We start from the raw sequence: 12,695 nt of genomic DNA on the forward strand, positions 1-12,695 counted from the left end.
CTAAGGCATTTGACTGCTAACCAGAAGGCTGGTGGTTTAAACCCATCAGCCACTCCTCAGAAGGAAGATGGGGCAATCTACTTTGGTAGTGATACTGCATCAGAAACCCAAGGAGGGGTCGCTATGAGTCAGACCCAACTCAATGGCACAAAACAACAACAATGATCAATGAAAAGGAGCTCTTGTGATGTAGTGTTTAAGGCATTTGGCTGCTAACCAAAACATTGGTGGTTCGAACCCACCAGCTGCTCCATGGGAGGGAAATGAGGCGATCTACTTCCATCAAGATTACAGCCTTGGAAACCCAGTGAGGGTTGCTAGAGTAAGAACTGACTCGATGACAGTGATTTTTTTTTCCCAATGGTTAATGAAGGAGTGAGCCCTGGTAGTGCAATGGTTAAGTGCTCAGCTGCTGACAGAAATATTGTCAGTTTGAACCCATCAGCAGCTCCACGGGGGAAAAGACGGAGAGATTTGGTCCCATAAACATTACAATCTTGGGAGCCTGATGGAACCATTGAGACAATGGTCCCTAGCTGCCCGTCAGGGTCTAGAACTCACTCCTGTGGCTTCCAGCCAAATAAAAGACAGGCATATGAGCTGAACATTTACATTAGGTAGATACATTCCTTGGAGAGATCAGTCATGGGAAATATAGAAGGGCTATGTATGCAGAGGGAGACAGCTGGGGTGCATGGGAAGGAAGGACACAGGGAAAAGGTAAGTATGGGGAGGAAGTGGGTGGGGAGTTGTTGCATTGTGGGGAATTGCAGTCAATGTCATGAGACAAAGTATGTGAGCTGCTGTATGGAAAGTGAATTTGCTCTGTAAACTTTCACCCAAATCACAATAAAAATTAAGAAAACAAAAATAAAAGATTACAACCTTGGAAACCCTATGGGCAATTCTACTCTGTCCATAGGGTCACTGTGAATCGGAATCGACTCCATGGCAGTGAGTTTTTTTGTGTGTTTGCCTAGGCCACAATAGATAGCTAATTATTATAGTATTACAGGGGTGCTCAAAAATAGAGAACAAGAATTGAAAGTCAGTACATCAAAATGGGTCGGAGCCCACATTTTGTGGGACAAAGTCCAGCTCTCCTTCTTACTTCCTGTGGGAACCTTCAGAAATCACTTAACTTCCCTATACCTCCGTTTTCTTATTTATGAAATAGAGATGATAATAGTTTGTGTATCTCATCATACCTCAAAGAGTTATTGTGATGATTAAATTTATAAATATCTACAAAATACTGAGAAGAGTAACATGCACAAAGCAATCCCTGTATAAGTGTTTGTCATGATTATGATTGTTATCATCACACACTGGGGTCTTCAGCTAGTCCCTGACCTAGTCATAGATTTCATAGAGAATTGCAAAAATGTACTTCAAATATGCCGTCACTCTCCCCAACACTGTATGAAAGTCACCTTTCGTATATACTCTCATAACAATAACCAAAACCAACTCCCTGCCATCAAGTTGATTCTAACTCATAGTGACCCCCATTGGGTTTCCAAGGCTGTAAACCTTAATGGAAGTAGACTGCTTCATCTTTCTTCCACAGAGCTGCTGGTAGGTTTGAACACCAACCTTTTGGTTAGAAGCCAAGTGCTTTAACCACTAAAGCACCAGAGCTCCTTTTCATAATAATAAGAAAGATAAATCTGTTTTTTACCTTTGCTAATCTGCTAGGGGAACAACCATATTTCAATATAATTTTTAAAGGAATGTCTGTAAGTATTAGGCAGATAAAAATGTTTATTTGTATATTTATAACTTATTTTTCTTTTGTATGAGATTCCTGATCATATCCATTGCTTATTTTTAATTAGGGGTTTGTTTTTAAAGGTTTAGTTTCTTGGACTCATTATGTAAACCCAACCTTTATTCTTTATAATGCAACATTTTCTCAGAGTTTAACATTTCGTTTATAATATCTTACACCACAGAGACTTTTTTCCCTCATTTAGGCAAGTCTGCCATGCTTTTATAAATATGAGTTTTCTTTCAGGCTTAGAATATAATTTATATTTTCATCTAATTCAAAAACATTGTTCTTTATGATGAAAAAGTAGTGTACACTCACTAAAAATTTTTTTGGAAAGTGATGCAGAAGAAAGTAAATATTGTGGAATCCTATCACTCTTGAGAGTCTCTTTATATATTTGCAGTGGATTTTTCGAGACATTTCCTATGCATGAAGAGCTAGAAATTCAGTTAGGCATATTTGATTGTTTTATTCATACTGTTCCATAAGCTATTATATTAATTAAAAAATATTGTTAATATCTTTCCATATAATTATGAGTTGGGCGCTATGAGTCGGGGCCGACTCGATGGCACATAACAACAACAACAACATAATTAAATTGATATTTATATCCTAATATTTGTTACGATTTTGCCATATTATATTTAAATTAAGTGCTCACGTATTGCTTGGCATTTAAGTTATGCAGGATGAGCCCTATAGCTCATATAAAACTATCAACCTGATTCCCATAGGCTTCTGGGTAACTGTTCAAAGTTCAGAAACTTACCTGGGCCCAGAAATGTAAACCTATGGAAAGCTGGAAGTGATAAATTAGTACTGTGGTCAAGCCTGAGTGTAGTGTATTATATCATAGTCTGTAGTCATAATGCTATTTCAAGTTTGAGAAGAGGTACTTGGATCAAATAAAGGGGTACCTGACACATATCCAGCTTATCATATTGAGTTTGTTTGGGGACCAATGAGCTTCCAGATGGTCTTATATGACCCTTTCCTACTCAAATAATTGGTTGAGGTCCAGTCACATTTTTGTTGTTAGGTGCTGTCGAGTCGTTTCCGACTCATAGCGACCCCATGCACAGCAGAACGAAACACTGCCCGATCCCGCACCAGCTCCATGATCCTTGCTCCATGATCCAGTCACATTAGGGAAGGCCATCTTCTTTCCTTAAGATCAGCTTATTTAATCATATGCAACTACTGCGTAATACCAAGACTAGTGTTTTTACCAAATAGCTGACCATCATACCCTAGCCAAATTGACATAAGATTATCCACCACAGTCCATCTCTCATCACCTTGGCACCTATACACACACCTCCTTAAACCATATGCAATCTCCAAAGAAAAGAATAAAGTCATACTTCCACATAACATGGTACAGCTATCCTGCATACAACCAAAAATGCACTAACTTCTTTTCCAGAGAGGACGTGAAATTAATACATCATATGTTTTATGATAAGTACTTGGATAAGAGAGGGAAGAAAACAAAAACATTTGCTATATACACACACAAACATATTCATAACAAAACAATGCAGAAATATTCATAACAATGACAGTCTCCATTTCTGAAACTGGTCACATGGTTGTAGCTGGCATTTATAACCACCCTCTCCCACTATCCTTCCTATATTCCCTTTGTCTTCAACAACCACCTCAGCTGTTCATGGTTTATTATCTGGTGGAATGAAGTGTCTGGGTCATTAGTAGCCCTGCCTGAATTGGGTTCTTGCAGTTTTCCGTTGACTTTAACCACAAGGTATGATAGGTAAGATTGTGTCAACTTGCCTGGGCCATGATTCTAAGTGGTTTAGCAGTTATAATGTGGTCATCCCCTATGATGAGATCTGACATAATGTAATCACCTCTATGATGAGATCTGCTCTGAGCAGTCAATCAGTTGAAAGGGAGTTTCCTTCAGGATGTGGCCTGTTTCCAAAATACATGGAAATGCTCTAGCAAAGCTCTGTGGCTTTTCACTTCATCTTGATCCTGTGTCTGGTTCATCATCATCTCTGGTTCTTGGACTTGAATCAGTGGACTGCCATATTGTCTGCTCATTTTGGGATTGTTGCCTTTGTACCCTGTGAGCCAACAGCCTGCAGTCTTACTTCCTGATCTTGGATTCGTCAGCCTCTGCATCCAGCAACCTGCTGTATTGCCTGCCAATTGTCAGTCCCTGCAGCTACACATGGAGAAGTGTAGCTAGGAGTTAGGAGAAGCCCCTGACCCATGGACTTAGGACTTGACAGCCTCTATAACTGTGTGAGCCATTTCCTTCACAGAAATCTCTCTCTCCCTCTCCCAGCTTCACTGGTTTTGCTTCTCTAGAGAACCCAACCTAAGACACAAGGGGGCATGGTAGTACTAAGTGTTGCCGTAATTGAGTATTCAGAAGGCCACAATTCTATTAAGCCTGCTGCTTTTGGACGGTGAGGAGCATGATTGTTGTTGTTTGGTGCCATTGAGTTGGTTCCAACTCATAGCGACCCCATGTACAACAGAACAAAACAGTGGCTGGTCCTTCACTATCCTCACAATCATCGCTATGCTTGAGTCCATTGTTGCAGCCACTGTGTCAGTCCATCTCATTGAGGGCCCTCCTGTTTTTCACTGACCTTCTACTTTACCAAGCATGATATCCTTCTCTAGAAAGATTTGTTAGTTCTTCTGGCAGTCCATGGTATATTTGCTATTCCATGGCCTCTTTCCACAGATCTAGTCCGTTTGATTCTTGTGTATTCCATCTGGTGAGGTCCATGTGTATAATCACCACTTATGTCATTGAGAAATGGTATCTGCCAAAAATAAGTCATTGGCCTTGCAAAAATCTATCATGTGATCTCTGGCATTGTTTCTATCACCAAGGCCATATTTTCCAATTATCAATCCTTCTTCTTTGTTTCCAACTTTCTTGCTCCAATCACCGGTAATTATCAATGCATCTCGATTGCATGTTTGATCAGTTTCAGACTGCAGAAGTTGGTGAAAATCTACAAGTTCTTCACCTTTAGCTTTAGTGGTTGGTGCTTAAACTTGAATATTAGTAGTGTTGACTGGTGTTCCTGGTATGCATTCCTGGTATGGATATTCTCCTATCACTGACAGCATTGTACTTCAGAATAGATCTTGAAATGTTCATTGGTAAGACCAATGAATTCCATGAGTCTGGGCCCGCTGGCCTACTTCATTTGTTGTGAAGTGCTTTCCTTGATCTGAGGCAATACTGTGTGGAATACCATGACAGTGGATAAGGCATTTTGTAAGTCCATAGATGTACATTTTACAGAGGCATTGCATGCAGGGGATACAAATTTGTATCCAGAATAAGTGATATGCAAGTAAGAATAAAACACTGCCCTTTCCATGATGGAAGCAGTCCAGTGTAATCAACCTACCACCAGGTTGCTGGCTGATCAGCCCAGAGAATGGTACCATATCAGGAACTCACAGTTGGTCTCTGTTGCTGGCAGACTGGGCATTCAGCAGTGGTTGTACCTAAGTTGGTCTTGGTGAGTGGATGTCCATGTTGCTCCCTCCATAGCCTCCATCCTTGTCACCATGGCCCTTTGGTTCATGAGCCCTTTGGGCAATGAAAGCATTGTCTGGGAGAAAAGATCGACTGGTATCCACAGAACACCTCATCCTATCCACTTGATTATTAAAATACTCTGTTACCAATTTCACTCTTTGGTGACCGTTCACATGACACAAAAATATCTTCACATCTTTTTCCCATTCAAAGAAATCCACCCATTTACCTCTTGTTCATATCCTCCTTGTCATCAATTTTTCAATCATGTTCATTTCAAATCCCTGACTATTCAGGCAAACCATTGGCCACAGTGCATGAATCACTACACAACCACACATCTGGCCATTTCCAAGCAAAATGAGCAATTATGTGCACTGCTCAAAGTTCTGGCGACTGGGAGGATATCCCTTTACTATCGCCCTTCAGGGAAGTCCCGTAAATTACCTGCAGTGCTGCAGCTGTCCACATTTCAGTGATGCCTGCATATTGTGCAGAACCATCTGTAAATCAGGCATGAGTTTTCTTCAGTCGACCGATCATAGGGAACTCCCCATGGGGCCAAAGATGCAGGCTGAATGGGAGAAGGAAATGTAGCAGAAGTAGGGACTGTAGGCATTTGGGCCAATTCCTTATGTAACTAACTTCTGCCTTCAGGGTCTGCTAGAGCCCTATCTCATATATACCACTTCCATTTGATGATAGAATGCTGCTATGCATGCCTAGTCTGTGGCTTTTTGGGTCAGGCAACACTCAGTTCATGAAAGACAGCTTAAGTTTTATGGTAACAAGTTTCTACTAAGGTCCAGTAGCAAGCCAAAAGCTGTTTCTTAAAAGAAAGGTAGTTATCTGCAGACGATGGCAAGGCCTTGCTCAAAAATCCAAAGTGTCTGCACTGTGATTCACTAATAGGGGTTTGTCAAAGGCTTTAAACAGCATCTCTATTTGCCACTGACACTTCAAGTACCATTGGATCTTCTGGATCATATGACCCGGTGGCAGAGCAGTTTCCATGGCAGCCAGGCCCTATTGCAGAGGCCTCTCATGTTCTAGGCCTCACTCAAAACTGACACATTTTTGGATGATTCAGTAAACAGGCCAGAGTAATACATCCAAATGAAAAATATGTTGCTGACAAAATCCAAAGAGGTCCACTAGGTGTTGTGCTTCCTTAAAAAGGAACTAAAAGTTGTAGGATGATCCAGATGCTGTCCATTACCTCAGAAGGAATAGCTCAGCACATCCTACACTACTGGTCCTGTAGAAAGTTCACTGAGGTGAGAGGCCTCTGAATTTTTGTTGAGTTTATTCCTCTTCCCTTGGCATACAAATGTCTCACCAATAACTTTACAACAGTTGCTACTTCATATTTAAAAGGTCCAATCAACATGATATCATCAATGTAATGGACCAATGTGATGTTTTGTGGAAGGGAAAGACAATAAAGCTCCCTGCAGATTTAATTATGACATAGGGCTGGAGAGCTGATATACACTTGATGCAGTACACTGAAGTTGCATCGTTGGCCTTACCAGCTGAAAGCTTCTGGTGGTCTTTAGTCACAGCAATTGAGAAAGAAGTGTTTGCCAGATCAGTAACTGTGTACCAGGTACCAGGAGAAGTATGAATTTGCTCAAGCAATAAACAGAGCTCTGGTAGCATAGTGCCTAAGGCACTTGACTGCTAACCAGAAGGCTCGTGGCTGAAACCCACCAGCTGCTCCTCAGAAGGCAGGTTGGGCAATCTACTTCCGTAGTGATGTTGTTGTTGTTATGTGCCTTCATGTTGGACCTCTTAGCGACCCCTCCTTGGATTTCTGAGGCAGTATCACTATGGAAGTATATTGCCCAACCTTCCTTCCGAGGAGTGGCTGGTGGGTTTGAACCGCCAGCCTTTTGGTTAGCAGTCAAATGCTTTAGGCACTATGCTACCAGAGCTCCCTGTGATACTGCCTCAGAAACCCAAGGAGGGGTTGCTATGAGTCAAGTCCGACTTGACAGCACGTAACAACAACGTAATAATCTACTGTCATTCTCCAAAATACATGTTTTCTACACATGCCAAACAGGCAAGTTGAATGAGGATGTAGTGGGAATTACTACCCCTGCATTTTTCAAGTTCTTCCTGGTGGTATTAATCTCTGTAATCCCTCCAGGAATTCAGTATTACTTTTGGTTTACTATTTTCCTAGGTAGAGGCAGTTCTCATGGCTTCCACTTGCCCATTCCTACCAAAATACCTCTCATTCCATATGACAGGGAACCAATGTGAGGATTCTGTCAATTGTTGAATATGTATATTCCAACTGTGCACTCTGGAACTGAGGAAATCACTACAGTATGGATTTAGGGACCCACTGGACCCACGCTGAGATGAACCTCAGCTAAAACTCCATAGATAACCTGACCTCCTTACATGCCTACTCTGACTGGTGGACCACAGTGATGTTTTGGATTTCCTGGGATTAGTGTCAGTTCAGAGATATTGTCCAATAATCCCCGAAAGTTCTGATTATTTCCTTTTCCCCAATGAACAGCCACATTTCCCTGGCAAAAGGTTATAAATCCCTTTGGGGAAAGCTGAGAGGAATAGTCACAGCATAACTTTCTGGCACTGTAGCAGGATCTTCATTCAAGGGGTTGTGGGTCTGTAAACTGGCTCTATTCTGGGGATTGAGGGGCTCTATTTTGGTGATTCAAGTTAGACTTCTGTTCACGTGACCTAGAACTCTTCTGGTTATACGCATCAAGTAAATTAGTAGGCTTCCTATCTATTTTACTTCTCTGGAGAACATGACCAATGCCATAGGTCTATTCTAGTTAAGACTATTCTGATTACTTCTTTGAATCAGCTATTATTGCAACCACACCCACCTTGTCTTTGATGATTAAGTACTGCCGCTTGACCCCTGCCACCCCAGGATCCAAACATCCCCATTTCATTTAGGTTTCCCAATTTAGTGGCGGTAGTTCCCTCTGTAATGTCTGATTAAAGAGGAGAAAAATCATAGAATCTTCAAGGATGCTGGCACTCTCATCACAAATTTATTCTATACAATCCTGGTGAAAGATAGGTCCTCTGAGCACTCCTGAGATGGATGGGTGAGTCTGATATTATAAATCCATTCTAACATTTCAATTTCCCTAAGTCTTTGGATCCCCTTTTCTACAGTATACCAAGGCAGCTTTGGCATTTCAACTTGATTTAATATAGGCCACCTCTCAGTACATGTTTCAACCAACCAACCAACCAACCAACCAACCAAAGTGCTAGATCCCTTCCTAGTCCTTCTAGCTGAAACACTGAATGCAAAATCTCTGCTTACTGGGCCCATATCAATAAAATTCAGACTGATCCAACTATATGTTCCTTCTATCATTATCTCACACCCTTAAAAATCCATTCTCACATACATTACCCAGATTTCTATCTGTATTAATTAGAAAAATCATGGGGTATAGTGTACCTCCTCATGGGTCACACTTTGTACCTCACCTCTTAGGGCCTGCTGGGGCTTGAGTTAAGTTATAGGTGCAGCAGCAAAGATGGGTGTTGGGAGTGGGTCCTGGCAATTACATGTCCTCAGGCAAAACTGGATTAATCTCAGATGAGGTTGGAAGGGAGCTGTGTCTTACTTTGCTAGTGCTGCAGGAATAAAAAATACCACGAGGAGGTGGCTTTATAGAATAGAAATTTATTTTCTCACAATCCAGGCTAGAAGTCTGTGTTTAGGGTGTGGCTCTAAGGGGAGCTCCTTCTTTGTCTATCTTAGCTTCTAATAGCCAGCAATCCTTGGAATTCTTGGGCTTATAGATGCATCTGCCTTGTGTGTCTTCTTCATTTTTCATCTTCCTCGTGTGTCTCTGTGTCTATTCTTTAACTCAAAAGTGATATTTAGGATCCACCCTACAGTGGTATGACTTCATTAACATAACAAAAGATAAAACTTATTTTCAAACAGGAACACATCCACAGGTACAAGGGCCAGGAATTCAGCACATATTTTTTGAGGACACAATTCAATCCATAATAACCTGTATTGATTCTTTTCTTTTTTAGATAATATTCTACTGTGTTTTCAGGAAAAGTTTAAACAGCAATTTAGGTTCTCATTGAACAGTTACTACACATTGTTCAGAGACATTGGTCACATTTTTTTTCTTTTTGCTTATTTTACAACACAGCTTTACTTCGAAGAAGGCTAGTTAAAAAGTACAATAAAAATGCACAAATCAAACTTCAAAAGAGTCATTATGCTGTACACTTTCTTGTATTATGCTGTAAGTGAAGAGACAATAAAGTACTGCAGCTAAAATGTTTCAGGTGAGGAATAACTGACTGGAATGTTTCAAATTTCTTTAGTTATCCCGGGTCAAGTTGAGACCAAGAGCTTATGAGTTGAGCCTCAAAGATTAGTCTTTTCTTCTGGAAGAAATGTCAGTATCGATAGTCTTTCCCAACATTCAGCCTCAATCGCTTAGCTAGGGGAAGAGGAATAAAGTCATTTTCAAAGTTATTATCACAGTCATCATCCTCTTCATCACCCTGTGAAGAGGAGTCGTCATCAGTACATTCTTCCTTGTACTGACTGTAGTTGTCAACTTCCATCTGGGACTCCAGGAGAGAGGTGTCACTACAGCACACCCCATTCTCATGAAGGGCCTCTGCACGTGACCCCCTACCTTCCTCGTCCCGTTTCAGCTGGATTTTTAATTTTGTAGAACTACTGCCCGATCCTGAGTTAAAGCCATTATTCAGCTTTGTTACACAGCGATTATCATCATTTTCATTGTCATTACTCAACCTGATGCTTATCTTTGAAGAATTCATCCCATCATTCTCTTGGTCGTTGGTCTTGCGGCTGCTGTTGTGACACCTGTGAAGAGTTGATTTGGGAATCCTAGAGTTATTTTCTAGGATTAACTGTGCATCGTACCGTGTAATTCGCCTCTTCTTGCTCTTTGCAGTCCTAAAGGTGTCTTTTGCTTCACAGTTGTCTGATGTAACAGTCGAACAACGCACCGGCAAGGGAGTGCAGTCTGCGAAGCCTGCAGGCACGCCCCCCGTGCCACTGTGTTCACCCTGGTCAGAATGGGAGCCTGTCACATCTGGCCCCACACTGTCTTTCTTGGGGGAGTCATGTGTGGGAACAGACTCCTCTGTTTTGGTGAACTGCTTCACAAACTTTCCTTGTTGTGATTTCTTTTTTGACTTGCTGTTGTCACTCTTGTGACACTGTGCATCTCCCTTGTGTGTGGTTGCATGAGCCAAGTCCTTCTCCTGCAGCCTGGGGACTAGCTGATTGCCCCCAACTGCGCACGGTTCAGCTGTGCTGTCCTTGTAGCTGTCCAGTGCATTTAGGTCCAGCTTGATGTCAGAGGCCTCCTTCAGGCTCATCCTCCTCCTTACTGACCACCGGGTGACGTAAGGGCAGGGTGAGCCCTCTCCCTGTGTGCGAGCACCTTTCACAGAGTTTTGTCTGTGTTCTCTCGCTGCATGTCTAGTCAAGCACCCAACGGTCACTCCAGCTGGTACTGGTCCCTCCAGCTCCTTATCTTTTTTAATGGGCAAATTTTTATACAGAACTTCTTCAGGCTCTTTAAGTACTAAGTCTCCCGTTTCCAGTTTTCTGGAAGTACTCTTTTGCTCTAGCCGTTTGCAATTATTTCTTAATTTTATCTTTGAAAGTAAAGGCTTTGTAGGCTTTTTCAGTTTCTTTGGTACCCTGGAATTATTTATGTGAGTTATTTTAGATGAGGTAGAGTTGGACGAAGCTGGAATTCTTGACAGAGACTGCATGGTTAATGTTCTGCTTCTGCTGTTCTTTTTTACACCAACTGAAGATTTTCGGTTAGAAGTTGCATTGTTTTTTTCCTGAGTGGTCTCTGCATCAGTGTTAGAGCTGACAGACTGACTGTCTGAATTTTTGCTATTGTCACCTAACTTTTTAAGCCTATTTAAACGTTTATCTGTTTCTCTGAGTCCGTATTTGCTGTTGATAACAGGACCAGGCACAGGCAGTCCTGCTCTGGATTTAAAAGCACCAGTTCCCCGTCTTTCACAAGTGTAACACTCACAGAACTCATTATTTTCTCCAAAAAATCCATCTCCATAATAACAAGAAATTTCTTCTCCAGGCTCGATATCTCTTAAAGCCTTCACACATGCGGTGTCTCGGCCAGTTGACATAAACTTACAGTTAGGTCTGCAATCATGGTTTATGAATGCAGCAGGACCAAGCCAGAGTTGAGAACAGTTTTTCCTTGTGGAATACATGACGCTGAAGTCGTTTTCTCCATGTCTAAGTAGCATGTTTTCCTCAATTTCTGAAAGTTCAGCAATACAACCAACTAGTAATTCTATTTTGTCATTTCGTTTCCATTCTTTTGTTGCAACTATTTTGGCTCCATTTTGTTCTGAAGAGTATCTATTACAAGGCAATATCTCAAATCCACTATCAGTTGCAAACATTCGCAAGTAAATAAATACATGTTCTTTGAATAATTTCTCCTGCATTTTGTTCTTGTTAAGGAAATAATGCCGTGCCCATTCACCTGAAGTCAGACATCTGAAGGCTTTCTCCAAGTGCTCATCTTTTTTAAAACGTTCAATCACTTCCTTCAGTTCTTCCTGCCTCCCTTTAATAGGCCAAAACCTCACAGGGTTGTTGTTAGGTAAAGTGTCAGATTTTGAGAAAAGCCTTGAGCTCCTCGAAGGAAAGGCGCTAGTATTCATTTTGTGTGTTTGAAAACCTAAATAGGGATCAAGAACCAAACTGGTTGCTAGGTCATCATTTTCACAAAGTTCTTTGGCAGACATTCCAGAAGATGGAACATATCGAGTCTGTCCTTTACATCTGCTTGACCTCCTCTCAACTGCATTTTTGCCAGCCTTCAGGGTGTCCTTTCCCGGGTGCTGTAATTTTGGCTGTTTCTGCTGATGGTCATTAGACAACTTGCCTCCATTTTTCCTGCCATTCACCATCATGTTTCTGGGGTTTCCCAACCACTTAATACCACAGACCCAGGAGCATTTAGTCCCTCTCTTCAAATAGCTTAGAGAGTAAGTTCAACGTTCTCTCCTCCGCCTCGCGCGCCGCCGCGGGGCCCGAAACGAATCGGCCGGCCTCGGGCCTCCGCGTCCTGGTCGTCGCGCCGCGCGGTGCCGCTCCGGTCCCGGCGTCCTCACCTCATAGCTCCGGAGCGCCCTTCGTCACCGCAGCCGAGTCGCCGCCCCCGGTTAGCCACCCAGATGCCGGCCGGAAACGTGGAAGGATACGAAAAGGGGTCGCGCCACCGACGGCGGAGGAACACCACGCCGGCCGTATTCCGACTCGAGCACGGCGCCCCCCGCCCGGCGAGGAGGGGAGGAGGAAAGGAG

The 12,695-nt window shown here is 42.3% G+C and overlaps 1 protein-coding gene across 1 annotated transcript; it reads right to left on the reverse strand.

Moving 5' to 3' along the window:
- Window positions 1–9,752: 9,752 nt before the first annotated feature.
- On the reverse strand, window positions 9,753–12,134 carry LOC103204774 (histone-lysine N-methyltransferase KMT5B-like). Its single transcript, XM_007949979.2, has 2 exons — window positions 12,023–12,134; window positions 9,753–11,953 (listed from the first exon to the last, which is right to left on the reverse strand). Exons 1-2 carry the CDS (start codon window positions 12,132–12,134, stop codon window positions 9,753–9,755), a joined length of 2,313 nt encoding a protein of 770 aa, XP_007948170.2.
- Between the last annotated feature and the right edge of the window lie 561 nt (window positions 12,135–12,695).

Source organism: Orycteropus afer, unplaced genomic scaffold (genome assembly GCF_000298275.1).
Source record: "Orycteropus afer afer isolate SDZICR_OR568_19922 unplaced genomic scaffold, OryAfe1.0 scaffold00259, whole genome shotgun sequence".
Taxonomy (NCBI): Eukaryota; Metazoa; Chordata; class Mammalia; order Tubulidentata; family Orycteropodidae; genus Orycteropus; species Orycteropus afer.